This window comes from Balaenoptera musculus, chromosome 20 (assembly GCF_009873245.2).
Source record: "Balaenoptera musculus isolate JJ_BM4_2016_0621 chromosome 20, mBalMus1.pri.v3, whole genome shotgun sequence".
NCBI classification, from domain to species: domain Eukaryota; kingdom Metazoa; phylum Chordata; class Mammalia; order Artiodactyla; family Balaenopteridae; genus Balaenoptera; species Balaenoptera musculus.
This window is the reverse complement of record NC_045804.1, coordinates 24,186,267-24,211,838: the sequence shown is the minus strand read 5'-3', so window position 1 is coordinate 24,211,838 and position 25,572 is coordinate 24,186,267. Positions and strand designations below refer to the sequence as shown.

At 57.0% G+C, this 25,572-nt stretch overlaps 1 protein-coding gene across 14 annotated transcripts in view; it reads left to right on the top strand.

Annotated features, from left to right (window-relative positions):
* CACNA1G (calcium voltage-gated channel subunit alpha1 G) overlaps positions 1 to 25,572 on the top strand; it is a 63,009-nt gene that overhangs the window by 9,165 nt on the left and 28,272 nt on the right. For 8 of the 14 annotated variants that reach the window (XM_036837223.1, XM_036837225.1, XM_036837229.1 and 5 more), the window contains 10 exons: positions 1,448 to 1,607; positions 2,093 to 2,393; positions 2,561 to 2,653; positions 4,844 to 5,627; positions 7,525 to 7,901; positions 20,600 to 20,751; positions 21,541 to 21,726; positions 21,824 to 21,938; positions 22,019 to 22,174; positions 25,013 to 25,081. In XM_036837223.1, coding sequence (XP_036693118.1) covers positions 1,448 to 1,607; positions 2,093 to 2,393; positions 2,561 to 2,653; positions 4,844 to 5,627; positions 7,525 to 7,901; positions 20,600 to 20,751; positions 21,541 to 21,726; positions 21,824 to 21,938; positions 22,019 to 22,174; positions 25,013 to 25,081 — 2,393 coding nt within the window. The remainder of the gene's footprint in view (positions 1 to 1,447; positions 1,608 to 2,092; positions 2,394 to 2,560; positions 2,654 to 4,843; positions 5,628 to 7,524; positions 7,902 to 20,599; positions 20,752 to 21,540; positions 21,727 to 21,823; positions 21,939 to 22,018; positions 22,175 to 25,012; positions 25,082 to 25,572) is intronic. The other 6 variants (XM_036837228.1, XM_036837230.1, XM_036837226.1 and 3 more) reach the window with 1 other exon arrangement.

The window sequence follows — 25,572 nt, the reverse complement described above, 5'->3', positions numbered from 1 at the left end:
GCCCCCCACCCTTTCTCAGGCCCCCTTTGCAACTCCCCAACCTACACAAGCTGCAGATGGTCTCTGCTGCCATCCCAGGAGTGGGGTGGGTGGGGGCATGTTTCTGGGGCTCAGTGTCTGATGTAGCAGTAGCCCCCTTTGCTGCGTGTGCATGCGTGCCTGTGTGTGTGCCTGTGGTGTGTGTGTGTGTGTCTGGGTGGGCAGAGCTGCTCAGTGTGTCCTCCAGGCATTGGTGTATGTTGGTGTTAACAGGAACCCCAGATGAGGGGCACGTCTTCCCTCCTCTCGCGCCCCAGGTGATCGCTGGCAGATTTATAGGCCTCTAACTACTGGTGTAATTCCCTTAATGCAAACCCTGAGGAATTGATCTCAGTTGGAGCACAGAGGAGCTGAAGGGGGCTGGGAGAGGGGAGAGGGGAGAGGGACTGAGTGGCAGGGGCGGGGCAGGGCCACTTCAGTCACCAGGAGGAGTAATTAGCAGCTGCTTAGAAGCTTTTTCCCTGGAGGGGTCAGGGGGCCACGAGTGTCACTTTGGGGGTCGAAACTAGCCACCAGAGGTCTGTGTGCTTGACAAGGGTTTGGTGGCCTGGGGGCTAGTTTAGATGTCCTAGATCTGGAGTGGGGAGGGAGGGCAGTATCCCTAACAGCATCTTAGGGGCAGGTTTGTGGTGGCTTTCCCTGTGGAAGGGGTTGTTAACTGGAGGCCACCTGAGGAAACAGCCTTGTGTCTCCTCAGGTCCTGATGTGAGGATCTGGACCAAGCAGAGACTAGACTCAGGGAGGGGGCTCAGAACCATGGTGAAGTGCAGGGCATCTTGGCCCCTGGTGAGTGCTTGGCTCTCAAAGGGAAATTCCTGCCTGCTAACGTCCCTGCTGGGGTTCTCTGCCTTGGTTTCCCCAATGACTTTGGCGTCTATAACTTAGAAAGGTCAGGTGATTATATCTGGTGAGAGAAGGAAGTAGGGTGGGAGTGTGTGTGTGTGTGTGTGTGTGTGTGTGTTGGGGAGTGGGATGTGGAAGCAGAGAGCCTGGTTAAGTCCTGGCACCTACACTTAGCAGCTCTGTGGTACTGGACAAGTCATGTTAGTTCTCTGAGCCTCAACCCTCATCTGCAAATTGGGGTGATATCAGCTCTGTGATGATGTTGGGAGAGTTAAGTGGGATGCAGTGCTGGAGAATGCTTTGGAAACTGCGGCCACTCTGCTCATCCTTGGTGGTACTGTGCTCTGACTGGTGTGGGCGGGCCAAGAGGGATAGTGGGTAGGGGTTAGGGGCTGCGAGGGCTGCCTGCAGAGTTAGCAGTGTCTGTTGGTCTCCCTCCAGCTTGAGCCGGGCTGTCTCAGCCTCAGAGGCCCCGGTGGGCCCCCTCTGGGAGTGCTGCCAGGCCCGTGGCAGCCAGCCTAGCGCGGCTAGCCTGGCGCCCCCAGCGTGGCTTCTGCCCCCACAGGCATGCGCATCCTCGTCACGCTGCTGCTGGACACGCTGCCCATGCTGGGCAACGTCCTGCTGCTGTGCTTCTTCGTCTTCTTCATCTTTGGCATCGTTGGCGTCCAGCTGTGGGCAGGGCTGCTTCGTAACCGATGCTTCCTGCCCGAGAATTTCAGCCTGTGAGTGGCACATGGGCCGGGAGGTGACCTGGGAGTGGCTGTGGGGCTGGGACCTCCCTCAGTTCCTGCTGCTGGTGACATATCCGTTCTCTTATTAGTGACATGTCTGGTTGTCAATCTTGGCTACACACTGGAGTCACCTGGGGAGTTTAAACAACGGCAAGGCCTCATTCTCCCGGCTGCCCATTCTAATTTCATGGGTGTGGGGTTCAGCCTGGGCGTGGGGATTTTTAAAAGCTCCTCCGTGAGCCTAAAGTGCAGCCACGTTGGGAACCTCTGCTCTAGGATGGAGACTTCCCACATCCCGACTCTGGAGTTTCACCCTCAATCTGCATGCTCCTGGCGCACCCCTTCCGCACCCATGAATCCCTGCCCCTTCCCAGTGCTCGCCCTGTGTGCCTCAGTGCCTCCACACAGCTCTCCCTTCCTGGGCCCTGTCCCCCGAGAACCCTGCTCTCAGCCTCATCCCTGTTTCCTTTTCGCAGCCCCCTGAGCGTGGACCTGGAGCGCTACTACCAGACCGAGAACGAGGATGAGAACCCCTTCATCTGCTCCCAGCCTCGTGAGAACGGCATGCGCTCCTGCAGGAGTGTGCCCACGCTGCGCGGGGACGGGGGTGGCGGCCCGCCCTGTGGCCTGGACTACGAGGCCTACAACAGCTCCAGCAACACTACCTGTGTCAACTGGAACCAGTACTACACCAACTGCTCCGCAGGGGAGCACAACCCCTTCAAGGGCGCCATCAACTTCGACAACATCGGCTATGCCTGGATTGCCATCTTCCAGGTGGGGCAGCCTGGGCCCTGGGAGAGTCCCCAGAACACAAGTGTCGGGACACAGTCCCGGCTTGGAGTGGCCATCCTCAGGGTTGGGATGGGGTCAGGGCCTCTAGAGGAGACTGCAGGAGGCTTTAGGGGGCCCAGAAACAGCCTGCCCCTCTGCAACCTCCCCAGGTCATCACGCTGGAGGGCTGGGTCGACATCATGTACTTTGTGATGGATGCTCACTCCTTCTACAACTTCATCTACTTCATCCTCCTCATCATCGTGAGTGATTCCTCAGGCCCCTGTGGGGATGGGGGATCCTGGGGAAACATGTGGGGGGGGGTCCAGAGAGGGGACTTGCTTGGTCTGAAGCTCTAGCTCTCAGGAAAAGTCCCATAGAGACACAGGCAGAAGGCACCTGTCATGAGGAGTCAGGAGGAAATCCAAGGTCAAGGCCTATCACTTACTACCACTTAAAATCTTGGGCAAGTCATTCCCTATGAGGCCCCCCAGCCCCACCCTGGGCATCTGTTTCTTCATCATTAAAATGGGTGGTCCTCAACCCAGGGTGATGCCGCCTCTCCCAGGGGGCATTTGGCAACGGCAAAGGGTGGTCCTGTTTTTTACAAGAACTAGGGGAGCACTATCGGCATTTTGCTGGGGGGGTAGGGTGTAGATAATAGACACCCTGAAATGACAGTCCTGCAAACAAAGAATTGTTCCACCCAAATTCCCATCATTCGGTGTTGAGAAACACTGCGTGATCTCTTGTTCCAGCTCAGAAGTTCCAAGACTTTATGAGGACAGAAGACAGAGGCAAAAAGTAGCAATATTTAATCACTATCATTCATGATTAATCATTTAATTGCTACAACTTAATAGCTAATATTTATTGAGCACTTACTATGTGCCAGTCCCTGCTCTGAGCACTTTTTTATGTGCTGGTGCATTTAATCCTCACCAAGATCCTGTTGTTGTCTCCATTTTACAAATGAGGAAGCTGACATTTCCTCATTTGTCTGACCCCGTCAGGTGCTTTGCATGTGCTGTGGCTTAGTCTTGCTGGGCTGAGCGTCGCTGCTGAAGTGCGCTGTCACATCTGATGCCTGCTTAATCCTCAGAGCCCCCTGTGAGGTGGCAGGTTCAGGGACTGTGGCCTCATCTCCTAAATAAGAACTCTGAGCTTCAGAAGGCTCGGTCGCTGGAGCTGAGAATTCAACCCCAGGCTGCCGACTCCAAATCCAGCCCTTTTTCCATGTCACCAAGAGGCCAATGACAGAGCCAGACAGAGGGACAGATATTGAGAGAAAGAGACTAAGATCTACTCAGGACTTAGGCAGGCTCCAGAGGGTCAGAATAAAGACCTCTCGGTGAGTGAGAGGTGTCCCTGAGAAAGAACAGCGCCCCACCCCCAACCATCCCTGGTATGGAAGGGTGGGGGCCTGTTCCCTTCCCCCCACCATCACCTGGGTGGCAAGGCCAGCACCTCTGGGAAGTGGTCTCGTGAACTTTTCACGGGATCTTTTCACCATTCAGCTCTCCCTGGGCTTGGGGAGTGGGAAGGAAGCAGACAGAGAGGTAAGGGGCCTTGTTTCCACCCTCCCACACACCCCATGAAAAATCTTTCCAAACAGCTCTCTGGAATCACACTAGTGAAGCTAATTATCATAATTACTAGGACACAAGCTAGAAAAAAAAAATCTGCTTTGTCACCATAAATATTCATTACCTTCATTCTGGATTGTTATCCAAGCAATTGCCATCCCAGAACCCCGGGGGAAACTGAGGCATGGAGGTGGAGATGGGGGAGTGTGGCCAAGTCAGAGTGGCAACCTGGCTAGTCTGCAGGGTTCAGGGTTCAGCCCACTACCCAGCTGGGGGAGGGGAAAGGCCAAGGCCAATGGTCATGAGGATACTGAGGTCCCATGATTAAGGGTCTCGCTCCAGCTTACGCGGCTAGACTTGGGACTAGAAGCAGGAGTTTTGTGAACAATGTTTTTGCCAAGATCTCAAAAGCTCAACCCAATGTGAAAACCCCATGTCCCCGAGATAGCATTCATTCCACAGCCTTCTGTAACTACTAATGGGAATTGGGGAGGGGGTGCTCAGAATCTCGGAGGATGGGCATGTTTAGGGGCAGGGAGTTTGGGAGATATCCTTGCCAGATAACCTCATGATCAATAGCAATGCCTTGGAATTCCATAGAGGCTGGTTCAAGTCTAAGCTTTGCTGTGCATTAGCTGAATGATCATGGGCAAATTCCTCAAGCTCTCTGAGCCCCAGTTTCCTCACTTGTCAGATGGAGACAATAAAGGTGTCACCTCTTGAGATTGTTATGAGAACAAAACAGGATGATGCTTGGACAATTATTGAGCCCAGCGCCTGGCACACAGGGAGCACTCGGTACGCGGTGGCTGGCACTGTGGTTCCCTTTCCTTCAGGCTGTCCCCTCTTGTTGTCCCCACCCAATAGGTGGGCTCCTTCTTCATGATCAACCTGTGCCTGGTGGTGATTGCCACGCAGTTCTCAGAGACCAAGCAGCGGGAAAGCCAGCTGATGCGGGAGCAGCGCGTGCGGTTCCTCTCCAACGCCAGCACCCTGGCCAGCTTCTCCGAGCCGGGCAGCTGCTATGAGGAGCTGCTCAAGTACCTCGTGTACATCCTCCGGAAAGCAGCCCGAAGGCTGGCCCAGGTCTCCCGGGCAGTGGGCGTGCGGGCCGGGCTGCTGAGCAGCCCAGCTCCCCGCGGGAGCCAGGAACCCCAGCCCAGCGGCAGCTGCTCCCGCTCCCACCGCCGTCCGTCCGTCCACCACCTGGTGCACCATCACCACCACCATCACCACCACTACCACCTGGGCAACGGGACGCTACGGGTCCCCCGGGCCAGCCCACAGATCCAGGACAAGGATCCTAATGGATCTCGCCGGCTCATGCTGCCACCACCCTCGACACTCTCCCTCTCCGGGGGCCCTCCAGGGGGTGCAGAGTCTGTGCACAGCTTCTACCATGCTGACTGCCACTTGGAACCAGTCCGCTGCCAGGCACCCCCTCCCAGGTCGCCATCGGAAGCATCGGGCAGGACTGTGGGCAGTGGGAAGGTGTACCCCACCATGCACACCAGCCCTCCACCAGAGATGCTGAAAGAGAAGGCGCTAATGGAGGTGGCCCCCACCTCTGGACCCCCCACCCTCACCAGCCTCAACATCCCACCCAGGCCCTACAGCTCTATGCACAAGCTGCTGGAGACACAGAGTACAGGTGAGAACTCTGGGTGGGGGCATGTTGGTGCCCCTCACCCAGGGACCGGGTGATGTCCCATCCTAGCCAGGACTGGGGCGTCTGGAGTCAGAAGGACAGGGCTTGGATTCCCATTCTGCCACTCCTGGCGTTGGGACCTTCAGCTAGTCACATCGCTTCTTTGAGCCCTAATTTTCTCATCTGTTAAAATGGGAATCATAATTCCTACATTGTAATAATAACAACAGCTGTCATGTAAGGAGCACCGGCTATGTGCTCTGCTCTATGCTGTTTGCAGTTGTTGCCGGCTTGCTGTGTGCCTGTCACATGCTTCTCAGGCAAAACCCCACTGGAGCCTCTCATCAGTTTAAGTGATAAACTTTCTTATCATCCCCATTTTACTGATGAGACAAAGGAGGCTTGCAGAGGTTGTGTGACTTGCCCGAGGCGGTGCCATTGGTGAGGGGTGGAGTCAGGGCCCTCTGACTCTGAGGCCCACGCTCTGTAGTCCTTGCTGCAGGTTCAGAGGGGAAATGGTGTGTGACTGTGGTAAGCACCATGCCCCATGCTAAGGGCACTCTTGTAAACGCGAGTGTCACTCCGTCCCCATAGGGAGACCTGGGGCTTGGCGCAGCAAGTCCTCAGGGGCTGCTAGGCTGATGGGTGGAACACCCAGTGTCGTGGGGAAGGGAGATGCTTGCACCTGGGGGCATCCCCCAGTCAGGCATGGGTGGCACACCCTCCTCCACAGACAGACTCACTGTAGCCGAAGCCCAGGGCCTGTGTTTCAGGAAGGATGTGGCACGTGGGAGAAGTGGGATATTTGTGGGCTGTTATGTGGGAATGTGGGCTGGGATAGGAAGGTGCCATCACAGAATGCAGTGGGAAGGGTTCTTGTGCCAGCTCTTCTACTACCCTGCCAAGGGGCGCCAGCCAGCCGCACACACGCATGGTTCTATTTCCTTCTGTGTAGAAGGCAGGGCTGGGACCATCATAGCTGTCAGTGGTGTTTACTGATGTCCTCCTGCATGCAGGCGGAAGGGCTGGGCCCCGAGCCAGGCGTCTTCACATCCATGCTTTCTCTGGGTGGTCTCTGAGGTTCCTTTCAGCTCTCACAATCTATGGTCAAAGCTGGATTTAAATGGACGTTGGCATCTTGGGATAGGTCACTGTGTACGTGCACATGCGCAGTCTGGGGTGTGTGTGTGTGTGTGTGTGTGTGTGCATGAAGGTGTCTGGTGTGTGTATGTGCCCGTCTGCATGCACATGTCTGGTGTTCATGTGTGCATGTGTCCACACGTGTCTGATGTGTATAGGTGCGTGTCCGTGCACACGGGGTGGTGCTCTTGCCTGGTGTGTATGCACGCCCATGTATGCACATGCCTGGCACACGTGCACCTGTGATATGTATGGGTCTGTGCACACTTGTGTTTGGCTGTGCATGTATATATGACTCATAAATTGTATGCGTATATACACAGTACATGTGTGTATGCGAGTATGTGTCTAGTGCACATGTGTGTGTGTCTGGTGTGAGAACATACATGAATACACATGTATGGGTGTGTGTCTTAAGGATCCCTTGGAAAATGCTACTTAAAGCAGTGTTAATGCAGGGCTGGCTTCCCTGGGAAGGAAAGATGGTCTAGGCTCCTTCCTGAAGGCTCCTAGGTCAACTGCACAAACCCTAGGACAACCAGCAGTGACTGTCAGTGGGATGCTATTGGCGTTTGGGGGCATTCTATTGCTCAGGATTGCTCACATTGCAAGTCATTCAGCACCCCTGCCCACCAAGTGCCTAGCACCCACATCATTGAAAGAATCCCAAACTCCCCCACTCATTTTATACACACTCTGAGGGAAGGGTGACCCCAAGTTGGAAACCCTGGAGTCTCTAACCTCTACTCTCCTGTCCCAGGCACCTGCCAAAGCTCTTGCAAGATCTCCAGCCCTTGCTTGAAGGCAGACAGCGGAGCCTGTGGCCCAGACAGCTGTCCCTACTGTGTCCGGACTGGGGCAGGGGAGGTGGAGCTCGCCGGCCACGAGATGCCTGACTCAGACAGCGAGGCAGTTTATGAGTTCACCCAGGACGCCCAGCACGGCGACCGCCGGAATCCCCACAGTTGGCGTCGACGGAGCCTGGGGCTGGACGTGGAGCCCAACTCTGTGCTAGCCTTCTGGAGGCTGATCTGTGACACCTTTCGCAAGATTGTGGACAGCAAGTACTTTGGTCGGGGAATCATGATCGCTATCCTGGTCAACACGCTCAGCATGGGCGTCGAATACCACGAGCAGGTAGGGACACGGGCAAGGGCATGGTCCCTGGGGCTGGGGACCCTCTACCTTCCTCCCCTCCCTCCCCGTGTTCAGTTTCCTCTCCATGCTGCTAGCTTGCACGGCAGGGAGGAGGACAGGAGGGAGAGGCACCAATGCGTGGGGACTCTTTGGAGCGTGAAAGCCAGTGAATGTCATACAGTCTCTGAGTGTGGAGGTTGCCCAGGGCAGGGGCAGGGTCTGCGCTGGGTGTGTTTGATCTGGGAAGGCTTCTGAGAGGAGGTGGGCTTTAAAGGATTTAAATGAGTGATGAGCATCAGACGTGGGCAAGGCCTTTTTGGAGGGACAGGTCACATACAGGGGGTGGGCTGGGCCCCCGGGCATTCACCTGACTCAGTAATTAGGGGTGTGATTGACTGGAGGCAGCAGGGGGCTGTGCAGGTAGAGGTGAGGCGTGGAGGGCTGGAGCCTGCCCCCGGGCGGAGTAGGGAGGGAGGCCATCTGCTCTTGGCCTCTGTTCTGGGAGCCGTGCTGTGAACCGGGAGGGCGGCTCTGGGTGGAAGAGAGCTCCCAGCATGGTGAGGGGACTTGAAACCATTGCGCTTGAGGAATCGTTCTAAGAACCTGGATGTTTAGTCAGGAGAAGAGGAGGCTCAGCAGGGACAGGCGAGCTGTCTTCAAATATTTGAAGGGCTGTCATGTGGAAGAGGAAGCAGGCTTGTTTTGCGGGGCTGACGGCTGCAGGCAGTGGGATCTGGGCTGAGGGGGAGGAGGCTGTCTTCTCTCGCAGAGCGGTGCAAGAACGGGAGGGGTGGCCTGGCGAACCCCACTGACCCCACTCCCACACTGGAGGTGGGAGCAGGTACCATGGGGCCTCACAACCGGCCATGGCTTCATCCTCCACAGGAATCCTTTCAGAAGGCAGCCCTTCCCCCCAGTTTGGCCTTCCAGGTCACCCCCTTGTCGGATTCTTGGGAAAGGAGGGAGGCCAGCAGGCAGGTGCTGCGGTTCACAGGCCCTTCTGTGCTCTTCTCCCCTGGGTGTTCTCACTGTCCTGGGGCTCAGGGAGGGTCAGGGCTGCCAGACCTTCCCTGGTGCCGACCGAAGCCAGGTACTGCCCCAACCCAACAGGTACAGGCACGTGGAGCCAGAGGTGTGGAGTGGGCGCGCACGCACGCACGCACGCACGCACGCACGCACGCACGGCTGTGGCAGGGGTGGGGCAACCATGGGGCGGGGCCTGGGCTCCGCTGGGCGTGGCCACGGGGCAGTGCGGGGAGTGGGTCTGGGTCGAGGCTGGGTATCCTAGGTCCAAGCCCGGCTGGAGCAAACGTGAGATGTTCACTTTTCAGGGGGTTCTGAATTCCCTTACCGTCCACCCCACTCAGCTCCTACCCCAATTGCCCTGTCCAGCCGGGTGCACCCCAGCCCCTCCTCCATCGCCATCAACCATGTTGACGCCCCTTCCTTTTGCCTCTATGACCCCCACCCTGCCGGCTATACCCTGTTCCTTTCCTATGGAGGTGAGGTGGAAGCGGGGCAGGACACCGGCTGCAGGGTCAGCAGGTGGGGAGTATGGCACTTTGGTGGGCGTGTTGTGTCTGGGCGCATGGGGCGTGGGTGTGTGTGGCTCACGCCTGCTCAGCCAGCCTCCTGGGGAGAGGTGCTCTGCTCTGTCGGGCTGGTTGTGGCGGCATTTTCTGCTGCCGCGATCCAGGTGGCGGCAGCTCCTAAGCTCCCATCACGCCAGCTCCCGAGCCTGAATCTCAGCCTCCTCTCCCTTACCCCAGTTCTGGCCGTGGTCAGATGCCCCTCCCCCCGGGGACACCTCCTCGGCTGCTGGTGGAGGCTTTGACTGTGCTGGAAAGAAGCTGAGTCACAGAGACTGAGGGCAGATGAAGCTGCAGCAAGAAGGCTTTCAGTTAGACATCAAGAAGGACACCCCCTTGGGGAAGAAGTAATAGCAATCAGTCACGGTGCCTGCAACATCTCCTTATGCAAGTTCCTGAGGAAAGGGGGGGACACAGCCTCCCAAGTCCTCAGCAGCAGGGAGTCCCCACTCAGTGGTGGCACAATGTCTGCTCCAGGGAGGAGTTTGTCCCAATACCTGGTTGCCGAGGGCCCCATAGGGGTGAGTGAGAGTCACCAGCAGGCCAGGCAGAGGACTGACTGCGGCACCGGCAGGCAGGGGCTGCGAGCGGTAGAAAATCCCAGAAGCAGCCGTGGCCCTGTGCTTGCAGGCACTGCGGCGTGAATGTCCCGCCATCTGGGTCCCTGAGCCTGAGCAGGCTGAGGGGGGCAGGGAAGGGTGCAAGGAGACGTGGAGGCTGAAAGACAGAGACACAGAGGGGGATGTGGAGACACAGAGGGAGACCGAAAGAGAAAGGGAGAGAGAGACAGAGATAGGGAGATGGGGGCACAGAGAGCAAGATGGAGACCCAGGGGCAGAGAGATAAAAAGATAAGAAGGCAGAGACACAGAGACAAGAAGGTCAGAGATATAGAGAGGGAGATGGAGACTCAGGGGGAGGAGACAGAGACAGGTGGAGGCACAGAGATGTAGGGGTGACAGAGACAGATATGGAGAGGGAGCCAAAGACAGACCAAGACCCTGATGCAAACAAGGATAGATGGGGCAGGGACCAGGAGACAGAGGCTCCAATGGAGCCTCAGATGAAGGAGAGGAGGAGCCAGTTGAGCAAGAGAGCTGAGAGACACAGCAAGGAAGAGCGTCTGCAGATGCTCAGAGGCGAGGGCCAGAGGCTCATGGTTTCCCTGCAGTGCTCTTAGTGAGGCAGTTGTATCCATCGATCTTGGTGTTGATCAGACAGTTGGACACTGGAGAGGGTGTTGCTGGTGCTTCCCTGGGGGAGGAGCCCAGCCCGTTGCTGGTGCCCTTTCCAGACCTGTCCTCTCCCACCGTCACCTATCTTACCCATCATTCGGTTTTCCTGTCTAGAGCAGTGATCCTCCTGCTGCTCTCTGCCAACCTCTTGACCAAGGTGGCATCCGTTTTGTCATACCCCACCCTACCCGAGGTGGGCCCCATGCTGTCCACACTCTCCTGCTTTCCCCACCCCTTAACCCACCAGCTGGCGGAGAAGTGGCAGGGCTAGTTTGTGCAGAGAGGCTGGTGAGGAGGACAAAGGCACAGGACTCTGAGGAGGGAGCAAGAATATAACTTCAGATCGGAAATGTGATCTGATGGAGGGGGGGGGTTGTGTGTGCCCCATCCACTAGGGGGCAGTGCCTGGAACAGGGAACTTGTGAACTATCCACCCGTCCATCCATCCATCCATACATACATTCCACACACATTTTCTGTGCATCAGAGTTGGGCCTAAGCAGTGGCATGCTGATAAATGTTTAATAACCAGCCCTTTAAAAAGAAAAAAATGTCCTGATTTGTGGTGTTTACAGTATTTGCCAATTTCCATGGTGTAAATGCTTCCACTATGGCTGATTTCAAGCTACCAATGTGATGTCACTGCATGTGGAGTTGGGAAGAGAGGTGCACAGCCAGACGCTCCAGTACAACACTGGGCCGGGGCACTCTGTCCTTCCTCTCAAAGACCTCAGCGACAAGTAAACAGTCACACTAACTTGATGTAATACGTGCTTGGAAAGGATGCGCAGAGGAGTAGCCCATGACCCAGACTGGGGAAAGGATTCAAGGAGGGCTTCAGTAGGACATGGCCTAAGAGCTGAGTTTGAATGGAGAGTGGGAAGTAGCTAGTGAAGGGTAGAGGGTAGGGCACAGCATGGGGGAGGGCCAGAGGCACCAGACACAAAAACGAAGAGATTTGTAAGGAGTTCAGAATGAATAGGGCACTGGGTGGGGGCTGGGATGGGCAAGTAACAAGAGACGAGTTTGGAAAAAACTCAGAGCTAGATCCTGAGAGGCATAGGAAGGAGTTTGGATTTATTTTATCCTGAAGGTGACAGGTTCCCAAAAAAGGTTTTAAGCAGGTGGATGATATGTGTTTGTGTTTTATGAAAAGGCCTCCGGAAGCCACGTGGGGAGTAGAAGGGAGAGGGAGACAGGAGGCAGGGAGGCCCACCAGAGGACTACTGCAGTGGTCTGGCCAGTTCATACATCTCTGTCCCGGGAGACAGAGAGAAGAGAGCTGGGGAGAGCTGGCAGGTGGCTGAATCTGTAGAACTCAATACCAGTTGGATATCTGTGGGGAGGAGGCGGCGAGGATGACACCCAGGTTTCTGCTTCAGGGGGGAGCACTGCGGCTTGTGCAGAGTTGGGCTGCAGGACATTGCGTACAAGGTGCCTGTGGGACATCCAGCGTGCCGTTGGAGCACGGAAGAGAGGTTGTCTCCTGGAACCTGTCTCTGGCTGAGTATGCGCGGGGGCAAGGCCCCTCCAGGAGAATGGGGTCTTAAGGACACAGGAGCTTCCTAATCACCCCCTTCCTGGTCTGGGGCTGCTGAGGGCAGGGGCCAACCTCATATTCTAGAAGAGGGACAACAGCATGTGGGGAGGTGGGTAGGGCACACAGCCCATTGGTCTCCTGGCCTGCAGAGAAGAGAGAGGGAGGGTCCAAAATACACAGCCTGTCAGGCCAGGAGAGGACAGGGCAGGTGATGATTCTGCTTGTTTCCCCATCCTGTCACTCTAGATACATGTCCAGGGAGGGTTTCTATTTATAAGTGAGTGAAGTCAGCTGTTCAAGGCAAGGGAAGCTGGGGGTGGGGGAGAGTGGGGGAGAGTCCAGATGTGGTAGGTCTTAACTCTGAGGGGATTCACAGGCTCCTTTTGGATTCTGCTGAAAGCTGGGACCCTTTTCCCAGAAGATAGACACAGGCATGGATACCCCAGTGTGGCCTTCGAGGACAGGGGTTTACAGACACCTGTCCTATTCCTTGGGCCTCCCAGGAGTCCTTGGCCTCCAGGCAGAGGAGCTGGGGCTGGGGGCCAAGCAAGACTTGGGGGGATGATCTTTTACAGTTGCCCTGGCCCCAGACTTTCAAAGTTTCTCCAGATGTGGGAGGGAGAAGGGTGCTGTTTTGGAGATGGCCAGCAAAAGGGGTGCTCACATTCCTCCAGGTGTCATCTGGCTCTAAGACTCCCCCAATTCAGCAAACATGGGGAGCACCTCCTGTGCACAGCACGTTAGAATAGAATAATAGAATGGGGGTGGGGGCAGTGCCAGGAGCACCCAAGAAACTTAGGTTCCAGCAGAAAAGTCATTCTGCTTCATGGATGATTACGCCAAATGCCATAAGGGAGACTTCTGGGGACAGAGGACAGATGCTTACACCCAGATGGGGGATTTCGGAGGGCTTCCTGAAGGAGGTGGCTTTTGAGGGTGGCCTTGAAAGATAAGTGGGATTGGTAGCTGAGGCCAGGAGCAGAGGGTTCCGGCGGAGGGACCGGAGGGGATTCTGGCAGCCTGGGCTGGGAATGCCCAGGGAGGCACAGGATGCTCTGAAGGACGGTTGTGTTGCCTCCCCCGCCCCACCCCGAGCTGTCTGAGCGGCAGTGAAGTGAGTCCAGCAGTGCTGTTGAAGCTGGAGCTTCCAGTTAGGTGTGGGCTGGTTTGGGGGAGGGACCCGGAGGCTATTTCTATCGTTCAGATCAGAGGCAATGAGGGCCCCCAGTACGGCAGAGGGGGAATAGAATGAGTGGGTGGGGGCACAGCCATTCCATTGCCAAGGTCTGTGGGCCCGGGGCACCTGCTACTAGAGGGATGAAGGTCAGGCATAAATCCTAGATAACTCCTAGGTTATTCAAAACTGAATCCTGGAGAGGGATGGAGCTGGGAAGTCGGGAAAGGAGCAGGTTTGGGAGAGGAGGTGAGAGGGTTTGTTTTGGACTTGCCGCCCTTGAGCTGGCCGTGGGCCATCCTGGGAACGCTATCAGGCAGGTTGGCTCTCTGGGTGAGGAGCCAAGGCTCGGAAGGAGATTGTTTTGCGTCGTCCACACCTCAGTGACATCTGGAGAGGTGGGAGATGGAGGAGGGGGGCAGCCCAGGGAGGAAGTGGGTTCTGCTGAACTCAGGAATGTTGGCCTGAGGGAAGAAAGGCAGCGGGAGAGGGAGAAGAGCCCTAAGAGGGCAGGAGGTGGCCGGCACAGGGTCAGGGAAGTAGAGGGAGGTAGTCATCAGGCAGGAGGGGCCTGAAGCAGGCTCAGGTACTGCCCAGGCATCCAGAAGAGGAGGGCTGGGAAGAGGGTTCTTGGAGAGAGCTGGAGTGGTGGGGCCTGGAGTTCAGGCGTGAATAGGCCTGGATCCATGCGAAGGTTTCTGCTTTTAGGTAGGGGAAGGGATATTGGAGAAGTGAGGGAAACAGGGACAATTGATGGAATGAAATGGAGTCCAGGGGAGCATGGCGGGCGGGTGTGGGGTGGAGGTGCGGGTGGAGGAGGGGCTGGCTCCCTTCCAGGAGGGAAGAGAGATGAGTAGGTTGCAGGACACAGGGCTGTCTGGGGGAGGGAAGTGGAGCCCCATGAAGCAGGAGGCCAGGTTGGGAGTGGGGATGGGGGCCGTGGAGAGGGAAAGGGTCTGAGGCAGCTCTTGGGGGTGAAAGATGGAGATCCAACAATAGAGGAAGATGAATACCGGCACGGAGCAGCCCTTGGTCCCCCAGCAGGTTATTCCCCTGTCCAGTCAGCACAGGTTCGTGACTAGCGAAGCTCAGCAATTCGACAGCTGCAGCAGAGAGGCAGAGGGGGTGGCGACTTACCTGGGCTGGAGCTGGCAAGACAGGAGCCCTCTGAGGTCTGTGGCCTGAGGGCAGCCTTTAGATGGTCCACCACAACTGGGCCGAGAGACTGTGCAGGCGAGTGAGGGGCAAGGGCCACAGATCCAAAATTTTAAGTCACAGAAGCTTTGGGTTGACTGTCTGCAAGCCGAGCGAGCACTGTGGGTGCCTTGCACTTACTTGGCTTGTGTGTTCCCTTGGGGTAGCTCTGGGGAGCTGGCAGGAGACCATGGTGAGGGGCTAAAGTACCACTGGTTACGAGGCACTGGAGCACAGTGACACCTGACAATGGGCCCAGCGGGCATGAGGGGCTAGAAGGACGTGCTGAGAGGCAACGTTCCAAGCTAGAGTGCTTCCAGTGGGACGGCGAAGAACAAGGCCACGATCTGTATGATGAGGCCTGTGAGGTCTCCTAGAAACCTCCTGCCGCCCAGGCGTCCCCTGATTTCCCACACCTCCTTGGAGGAGGAGGAGGAGGGGGGAGGTCCCACTGACCCAGTGACCCTCACCCCATCACTGTGGCCCACCTGGACCACCTCTTTTATTTATTTATTTATTTATTTATTTATTTATTTATTTATTTATTTATTTATGGCTGTGTTGGGTCTTCGTTTCTGTGCGAGGGCTTTCTCCAGTTGTGGCAAGCGGGGGCCACTCTTCATCGCAATGTGCAGGCCTCTCACTGTCGCGGCCTCTCCTGTTGCGGAGCACAGGCTCCAGATGCACAAGCTCAGTAATTGTGGCTCACGGGCCCAGCTGCTCCACGGCATATGGGATCTTCCCAGACCAGGGCTCGAACCCGTGTCCCCTGCATTAGCAGGCAGATTCTCAACCACTGTGCCACCAGGGAAGCCCTGGACCACCTCTTTTGGCTGTGGGATCAGCAGGCAGGACTGTCAAAGGCAGAGGTGAGGTGAGCTGAGGAGTTAGAATTGGGGAGCAGAGATTTCAGGGTCCGTGGAACAGGTGGCAGCTGAGGAGATGGGGGGCAAAGGTGGAGCTTGGCAGGGTTGGGGTGACTCGTATAGGCCTCCCCTCAGGTCTGGTCTGGCTTGTCCCCGCCTTGCACATTCCCTGCAAAAGGCACATCCCCTTCTGCCAGAGCCGGCTCTCAGGCCTCGCGCCTGGACCGCTGCAGTATCCCCTGATTGGTCTCCATCTCTTTGTCTCCCCAAGCCATCTGCACACTGCCACTACTGCAGCAGATTCATCTTCCTAATATACTGCTTCGCACATCTCCTCGCTGCCCCCAGAAGCCTCAATGGCAGCATCATGGGCAGAGGCAAGTCCAGCCTGAGTCAAGTCGTGGAGCGGAGTCAAGGCCATTCTGGCTGGGCCCCGCCTACCTGGCAGCCTTGCTCGCCAGTGGTCCCTCCCACCCTCCGACCAGGGCAGACACTTGATCCTTGGTCCTGGAGTGTGCCCTGCACGTGCCTTCCTCTGCTCCTTTGCTCACGCCGCCCTGGCCGGAGATGCCTTCCACGGGAGTTCTCCTCCCACTGCCTCCTCCCCACTGGCCCACTGACCTCAGCTGGTTTGAGCTCCTGGGGCCCTTCTGGTGTCTGCCCACACGTGGTGCTTAGCTTCGACCTTGCAGGCACTCTGTCCTGCCACATGTGAGGACTGCTGCCACCTGAGCAGGACTCTGGCCTGGGTGTTTTCACAGGCTTTAACTCCTATATCTGGCAGGGCAGCGTCGTCACAAGGAGGTGTTACCCTGTTTAACAGAAGAGGCCACTGGGAACCAGCAAGGTTAAAGTACTTGTCTGAGGTCACCCAGGTGCAAAGTCTCCGAGCTGGCCGGCCTCCTGCGTTCAGGTTCGACCCCACCTCTTAGCAGTGTTGTGCACACCATGAGCACTTTAAGGGTTAGTGGATGGAGGTGCTCTGGGTTTCAGGGGGGTCCTGGGGCTGGGAAGTATTGAGCAGCTTACCTGGGGCCCAGTTACTCCAAGCTGACGGGCTAAGGGGAGGGAAAGCGTTGGGAGATGGGAGATGGGAGATTTACAGTTAGCGTCAGCACAGAGAAGAGCCTGGGGCCTCTGGGTGGGAGAAGCTCAGGCTGCCTGGTCTCCACTCGCAGAAGCCCCCACTGGGCCTTGACCTTCGTGAACAGGAGGGAGGATGCAGTCTAGACCAGAGAAGGGACTACCTGGCAGCCTGATGGGCTTGTGTGAGTCTGTGTGGGCTGTCTGGGTGTGTGGCGGGGGCAGCAGCATGGAGAGGTGTGGAGGGACGTGCAGATGCACCTTGCTCAGCACCTTTCCAAGTGAGCGGTGTGACCTCCATCAAGTCGCCACACCTCAGAGCCTCAGTTTCCCTGCCGTCAAGGAAGCCCACATCCCTCCCTTGTTTGGTGTGAGCAGGGAGGAAATGAACTCCTGGGAGGAAGGTAGTAGCAGTGCAGGGCCCGTGGAGGGCACTAGCAGAAGTTGGCTCCCACCCTGTCCCTTTGCAGCTGCAGTGGCTGTGATCACGGCTCTGGTCCCTGGGGCAACGGTGTTGCTAAGATTGAGTCTCTGTGTCCTCGTCCTGCGTTTGCAGAACATTCCCAGCTTCCAATTTAGTAACTTGGACAGGCCTGGCTGTCTGGGGGAGGACTTTTTTCCCATGGATCATGGGGGATACCGGAGCCTTGGAAGGGAACAGGCATTGCCCCTAAGTGTGTGCAGTGAGGACAGAGAGGGAAGGCGGGGGTGGGGGAAGGGCGGAGAGTGCCAGGCCCTCCTTTCTACCTGCTTCTTGGGTCCCACTGCCTCCTGGAGGCTGGCTGGGCGCGCTGCAGCTCCAGGCTTTGCCGCCACCCCTTTACGAGGGCAGTGACACAGGCCTGGGGGGAGCCCGCACCATCCTTCTGATGAGGCTCTTGGTTGGTGCGCTGGGGGGTGAGTGTGTGTGTCTGTGTGTGTCTGTGTGTATCTGTGAGCCCTCAGGTGCAGACTGTCGTAAGCCCTGTAGACAACACCAGGAAACGGTGAGAACACCCCTCCTCCACACGCCTGGTAGTAGTTGTACTTTAAGCATTCACTAATTAAGTAAATACATGATAGCAAAAGCTATAGTGCTTTCACTATTTTATTAATTTTTGTTTCTGGCAGCTTTTTTTTGATGTATAATTTATATGCCGTAAAATTCACCCGTTATACATGCACCTCAGTTATGCTTTCAAACTCATTCTTTATTCATACATCTACGTTCATGTGAAATATAATTTTATATATGTAAGAAGACACATTACATATTCAGTCCATCCCCGTGTCTGGGTTCACAGGCCCCTCACTGCACTCTTGGATCCTGACAGCCTAGTATTACTGGACTCAGAGTAAGGGGGGATTGGGTCCCACTCCCTGGCTCTCCCTGCCCTATGACTTTGTGCTGGTCATTAATCATCTTTTGACCACTTTTGCTCATCTGCAAAACGAGGGTGGGGGGGCTGTTGTGTGGATGGTACAAGGTGGGACACACGTTGGGCCTGGGAACCCACAGAGCATCGCACCAGTGTGGCCTGTGCTTACCATCTTTATCCAATCCAAGGATGGACAACTGCGCAGACTGCAGAGTGACAGGGAGGCAGGTTCACTGACCATGGCTTTCTGAAACAGACTGGACTTGGGAGCAGAAAGTGGGAGATCCACTTAGTCAGGAGGAGGGTCTGAGCCCTGGGCTTTTTTTTTTTTTTTTTTTTTTTGGCTGCGTCAGGTCTTAGTTGCAGCACGCGGGGTCTTCTTTGTGGCGCACGGGCTTCTCTCTAGCTGTGACGTGCGGGTTTTCTCTCTCTAGTTGTGGCATATGGGCTCCAGAGTGCATGGGCTGTGTAGTTTGCGGCACGCAGGCTCTCTTGTTGAGCTCAGTAGTTGTGGCGGGCGGGCTTAGTTGCCCCGCGGCATGTGGGATCTTAGTTCCCCGACCAGGGATCGAACCTGCATCCCCTGCATTGGAAGGCGGATTCTTTACCACTGGACCCCCAGGGAAGTCCCTGAGCTCTGGGATTTAATTGTCCTAACCATGGCCCCTTCCGTACCACCTGCACTGTGCTCCCGCTGGAGGGACCAAAGGTCCTGTCTCCCTGTGACCCCATTTGCTAGGTCAGGTGGCATGCCCCCACTCACAGTCTGAGAGCAAAATCTCACTCAAGATCTGCTGGAGCAACGGGCTCCACGCCACACTGGCCCCCACGACAGCCACTCGCTCTCTGGACAGCTGGCTCTCGGCCCCGCCTGCTGACCCCGGCCCTGCTCCCCAGACCTGTCTTTGGAGAGAATCCATCCGTGGGCTGAGAGCTTCTCTCCTTCTAAGTAGCTGTTGAGCCCCCAAATGCCCCTCACCTGCCAGTCAATCAGAAGACCCTGCCTTCCAGCTCTACCCCCTCCCACCCAGGCTGGCCGCACATATTGGGGCCATTAGGATACATTTGGCGGTGCCCAGGGCCTGGCTCCATGCTTGGGTGACCTACCTGGGCAGCCGGCCAGATGAGGCAGCTGGGTAAACAGGGGGAGGTGTCTGATGGACTAAGGGCTTCACTTGGTTATTTAATTCAAACTTCTTGAGTAGCTACTACGGATCTTGGGCTTTTGGGTGGTCAAGACACCTCATCAGGTGGGCAGTGGGCTCCACTGGGCCAATCATATCTCACTCTGCAGCTGCAGCTTGCAGCCTGGCCAGGCCCCTCCCTTTCTCCCCAGACATGGCTCACTCCCTGACTCGACCCTGTGATGCCTTCCCCTTCCCTCTGCCTGGAGAGACCCCACTCACCCTCAGAGTTCATTTCAAGTGCTGCCTCCCGACTAAGGCTTTCCCAGTGTGTTCCTCCCTCACCTTCTCTCCCCTGAACTCCTGGATTTACTGTCTGGATAATTTATTTTGGCACCAAAGCATCTAAGGTCTCTTGTGGTTATTCAGCTGTTTTGTGTGTGTACAACTTGTTTCCAGCTAGACTCTGAGCTCCTAGGAGGCAGGGAGCACAGCTGGCATGTTTTTGCATACCTGGTGGATTTTACAGTACCTGGTGGATTATACAGTAGGTACTTACTATTAAGAGGGAGGAGGTACTTAATATTCTGCACTGGAATAGCAGATGAAGCAAAGTTTGTCATGAGTTCTGATGACCTCTCTAGGTTGTATCCTCAGTCCCAATCCCAGACCCTGGGTAGGAGCATAAAAGTGATTACCAGAGAGGTTAAGGATCTTGCTGAAGGTCAGTCACACAGTGAGTTGACAGGATAGGCGGAGGATTAACCTGGGTGTCCTAGACTCAGGTAGCAAGCAGCTCCAGGTGCCACCTCATCTGTGACAACCCTTCCTGGGGTCTCCCTTCAGCTCATCAGTGTGTTTGTGTGTACGTGCTTCTGTGTGCATGCACGCAGGTATCGCGTGTGTATACGTGTTCGTGTGTTTGTGTATACGTGTGTGTGCATGCACGCATTTGTGTGTGTTTGTGTGTACCTGTATGCAGTGTGTGCGTGTCTGGAAGAAAGCAACGTCGTCAACAGTTGTCCAAGAGAATGCTGCCAAGTCCACAGAGTCATCGTAGAGCACGTGTGATTTGCATGTGGCTCTGTGACTGGGTACGTGTGTGAGGTCCTGGCAATCACCCTCTGGTATCGGTCAGCATCAGTGCACTGCTGGCCTGGGCCTGCTGAGCTGACATGGTAGCACAGGACAGGATGGGTCTCGGAGCACCCAGTAGGAGTGGGCAGAACCCACAGCGTAGGCCTCCTGTGAACCTGTGGCCCCAGGGTCTGAGACTCAGAGCTGGAAATGGCCAGGGGCTGGGGGCTTTGTGCAGTGGCCACCCCTGAGTGCATTTTCTCATGGACCCTTTGGGGGAGGGTCCTCCCCGTTAGCCTGAGCATTCAGCACCACTACTCCCCTCTCCCAGCACCCCCACTCCCACCCACTGGCTTGCTGTTCCCGCTCCCCCTCTCCACGTGGCCAGGTGTTTGGGAGGACTGGGATGAGGGGCTCAGGGACAAGCCTTGGCTGCTTCATGCCCACCCTGTCCTCCAGCCTGAGGAGCTCACCAACGCCCTGGAAATCAGCAACATCGTCTTCACCAGCCTCTTTGCCCTGGAGATGCTACTGAAGCTGCTCGTGTATGGTCCCTTTGGCTACATCAAGAACCCCTACAACATCTTTGACGGTGTCATTGTTGTCATCAGGTATGACTGCCCCTCTGCTGCCTCTTGCCTGAGGAATGCCCTCGGGGTAGCTTGGGGCGAGGGACCACACAGCCTGTTCCTCTGGGGTGGAGGGATCTGGAATCAGGCCCCACTGACCCACAGGCTCTACTCTCCCCCAGCTGAGGATTCTCCATGCCCCCAACGCTGCGCTCCACCCTCTCCCTAGGCCTTAGCTTGCTCACGCGGAACGTGGCCTCCTATCTGCTTTGGCTGGGCCCCTCTGAAGTCTTTGCTCTCGTTTCCACTCCTTGTCTTTGACCCCATGCAGACCTGGGGTGGGCTTGGCTTTGGAGGGGAGTTGGAGGAGGTGTAAGGCCCAGCCAGCTGTCCCTGCTTACAAAGTGCTTGGAGACTGTCGCAGACGCTGGCAACTTGCTTTAGGGTTTCCAAGACCTTGGGAAAGTGCTCCACTGCCCCCCACACCCCCCAGGCCCTGGGCCAGAAGAACTGCTTTATTGCTTTTTTGGAATTGGCTTTAGATTTCATTAGAAGAGAACAAAGCAAACATTCCATAACTTGAGGCTGCTGCATTGGCCGATTGAGGGAGAGGACTGGCCTAGAGGGGAGGGTGGGGAGGGCTGGAGCTGTCGCCCAGATCTTGGAGCTCTTGCCTGGAGGCCCAAGGGCCCCTTGCTGCCCACTTTCTCAGTGCTGGGCAGTCCAGACCCTCAGGTGCTGCTGGGCCCTCCTAAAGGACGGGGCAGGAGGAGGGTGAGTATGCAGCGGGCTCAGGCTCAGGCTCAGGCTCTGGCCACCCGCCCCTCGCAGCGTGTGGGAGATCGTGGGCCAGCAGGGGGGCGGCCTGTCGGTGCTGCGGACCTTCCGCCTGATGCGGGTGCTGAAGCTGGTGCGCTTCCTGCCGGCGCTGCAGCGGCAGCTCGTGGTGCTCATGAAGACCATGGACAACGTGGCCACCTTCTGCATGCTGCTCATGCTCTTCATCTTCATCTTCAGGTGAGGCAGGTGTGGCACCCGTGCCAGCGGGATGAGGGCCTGCGGGGCAGGGTTTGCCGGGGCCCTGATCCCCATCCTGTGGCTCCTGTGTCTTCAGCATCCTGGGTATGCACCTTTTTGGCTGCAAATTTGCATCTGAGAGGGATGGGGACACGCTGCCAGACCGGAAGAATTTTGACTCCCTGCTCTGGGCCATCGTCACTGTCTTTCAGGTGCCAGGGTAACAGGGCAGGGTGGGCAGGGTGGTGGGGTGCCCCCGGTGAAGGCCCTGACTCCCATCCTCGGCCGGCAGATCCTGACCCAGGAGGACTGGAACAAGGTGCTCTACAACGGAATGGCCTCCACGTCATCCTGGGCTGCCCTTTACTTCATTGCCCTCATGACCTTTGGCAACTACGTGCTCTTCAACCTGCTCGTTGCCATTCTGGTGGAGGGCTTCCAGGCGGAGGTAACCCCCTGCCCTCAGCAGTCCACTTCCAGGAGGAATCGGCGGCCCCGCTGGAGCTGTGGTGCCCTGGGAGGTTCTGCAGGATGTGCCCTTCAGTCTAGGCTGGGAAACTAGGAGTGGGAGTTCTGGGTTTCAGGCAGCCCCTCGGCGCTCGAGAGACCCGGTGGGTTGTTGCGGCAGAGCGTCTCTGGATCCAAGGTTAGCTGCCGAGTGGGCTTCCCCCACAAAGCCAGCTAGGTGCTTCCCTAGAGAGCTGGACGGGATGAGTGTTGACACACGGTGCAGCTGGATCCCTGAGCGCAGGTGCGCTCGGGGACATCTGGAGGGAACCCATCTGAGCCGAGGGGTGGGGGAAGCAAGCAAGTCATCTGAGCTTTGGCTGAGCTGGTGAAGATGCCACCAGCGCCCGGGCAGGGCTGAGCTGCCCAGGGTGAGAAATGAGCCCAATTAGCTGCCGGCATGGCAGAGATGAGCATCCTATTTCCAGCCCAGTCTCCATCACCTTCGTCACAGGCAGCGTCATCAATTAATATTGATTTACATTGACCCCGCCCTTGCCCTGCCAGGACACAGCCTCTGCCTGAAGGGCTGCACCCCACTCCGCTCCCTTAGCTCAGCCCCTCTTCCCACCCAAGCCCCAGGCCCAGCCCAGCATCGCAGCGCCTAGCACAGGGCAGGTCGACTCAACCTAGAAATGCTCCAGGTTGGGTGAGGAGAAGCTCTCGGTCCAGTTCTCTCCGGGTGACCCGGATGGAAACTCCCGCTGCGGCCTGGTCTATAAATACCCAGCACACGGTGGAAAAACAAAAATCTATTTTCTGACTCTTTCCCAGCCTTGCGAGGGAAGGCTGTTCCCCCGTGGGCTGGGCTGGGCTGGTGGGTGCGGGTGTATCTCTCCCACACTGGCCTCCTCCCGTTGTAATTCCGTAGTTACCCATTATCGCATTTCCTCCCCGCTGGGTGGCAGGGAGGGCAGCAGGTCGGGAAGGCAGGCCCTGCCTTGGGTGATGGCTGGGCCTCTTGATGGGAGGGAGGGACATTGGTACTCTCCCTGGGATGGGACATTTATTTGGGGTTTCCCTGGGGCCTGAAGGGTTAAGGGTGCCAACGTGCTCCCACAAGAATCAAGGTCTGTATGGAGACCCACCACTTGGCCACTGCTCTTGGCCTGTGGGAAGAGGAGCTGAGTGGGAACAGGGGTCCTTCAGCCCCTTCCAAACCACAGCTCCTGACAGCTAACATTCTCGCAGAAAAATTCCTATGGAACTCTGTGGAAATGGAAAACACCCCAAGCCTATCTCCCGCCCTCAAGTGGCCGTTCAGCCAGCTCGGCAGTCTTGGAAATGCCCAGCACAGGCGGCAACCCCCCATCACTGGTCCTTCCAGCAGACACCTTGTTAAACCGAGAGCCGCTGAGCCGGCCTGGTTGCTAGGCAGCGGCAAAGGCTGCGTGTGGGAATGGAGAGCAGCCTGGCCTTTGGGCCTGGCCTGGTCACTCTGGCCCTGCTGGGGGCTTGTGGCTGCCCCAGCATGAGGGATTGGCCAGGGCCTGGGGCCATACCCTCCTCGACAAGTGCCTGGGAGAGAGTCTCACTCGGGGCATGATGCTTTGGGTCTGGGGTGGGACGGAGAAAGGATTTCAGGATCATCCCCTCTTCAAGGGGGTGGGCAGTGGCGTGGCCCTGAAGGGCCCGTGTGAGGAGCTGGACCAGCTGCTCGCTGTCCTGCCAACCCCTGGGTCGGGGGGTAGGTTGGTCACTCAGTGCCAGTGGCCTGGACGCCTCCAGAGGCACCTGCCCTCAGCTGTATGGAGTTTCAGGGGGCACACATGTGGCTCTGAGGGAGCCCCACCATCTGGCAGAAGAGGCTGGCTTTTGCTGTTGTGATGACCTGCTTTTTTACAAACGAGGCAACCTACCTCAGTGGAAGCAGTGACCGCCCCCATTTTGCTGGGCGTCACCAGCAGGAGGCCTCAAGGGTGGCCCCCTGCTGGCCTTGCCACCCTGCCAAGAGGTAGGAGGGGGTCGCCTAGCGGACCAGGCCAGCTGGGCTGTTTATACTCTGACTTGCAGGGGGCGGCGCCCTGAGTCCCTGTATATTTATCATCTGCACACTTAATTAAATGAACAGGCAGCAGGCCCTGTGTGAGGCCATTCACTGATATCAGACAACATCGCAGCCATCATCCCGGTGTTACTTGTCACATCCTGTCCTGGTAGGAGCATTCTGATCTGGAGTTAGGAGTGAAGAGGCCTGTTCTTGGTCCCGGCCTTTTGTCTCCTCCCCCACCTCTGACTTCCATCCAGCCCTCCTTCCCACCCTCCCGGCCGGCTGCTTCAGAGCCAGTGAGAGGTGAGCTGCAGACTCAGGTACGAGGCCCAGATGCATCTCTTAGTCTCTGTGTGACTTGGGGCAGTTTTCTTAACTTCTCCAAACCTCAGGTGCTTCCTCTAAGATGGTGCTAGCTGCACCTCCTTCCCACCTGGAGAGGAGGTAAGCTAGTGTTAATGAACCAGCTGTGTGATGCCTGCCACGCCCCCAGTGAATGGTAGCCGGTATTATTAGGATTAATGGGGGGCTCGGTCTCCTTTCCTGCCCTTGTTCCCATCTCTGTGGCCTCTGCCCTCACCCTTCAGATTCATTCTGGCTCCAGGGCCTGTGGTTGAATTCTGGAAGGCCATACTGTTCCCTTTCTTCTCCTCCCCCACCCCATGTCTCATTTCCCCCACTGCTGGGTTTGCACCCCTCCTTTTCTTCCTCCTCTTTTGACATTGCTGCTGTTTGAAAGCCCGGCGCCTGTAACCAGCGCCCGTCCCCTGCCTCCCCCTCTCCCTGTAGGAAATCAGCAAACGGGAAGATGCGAGTGGACAGTTAAGCTGTATTCAGCTGCCTGTCGACTCCCAGGGGGTAGGTATGCGATCCTGAGTCGGCATGCCCCCCGTGCCCCATGCCCCCATTCTGCCTCCGTGTCTGTGCTTGTGTCCACGCTCAGCTGCTGTGCAACCTGTGGTGGCCATGGTGGTCCTTGGTGTCGTGAGGTTTGCTTTGATTTTAAGTCCCTTCCCCCTTGAGGACATTTGAGGGGAGGGCCTCCTTGCCTCTGCCCTGTTCACCCGCAAAGGGCGCCAATCCGTCCCACCAGACCAGTGGATGGGCCGGAGAAGGAAGGGACTTAGAATCCTCTGTGTGCACGTGTGTGGTACACCGCGTGTGTGTACCTCCACTGCGGTCCCCGAGGAGTCTGGGTCGTTGGGCCTCAGTGAAGTCGGGATCTGTGGCCGCAGACCGTGCTCCCGCATCTCTCTCCTCTCCTCCTTGCCTTGAGCCCCTGTTGGAGACCCCACAAGCTGTCTCAGCTCAGGGCAAGGCTTTGGAGGATGTGGGGGTGGGTGTGCCTC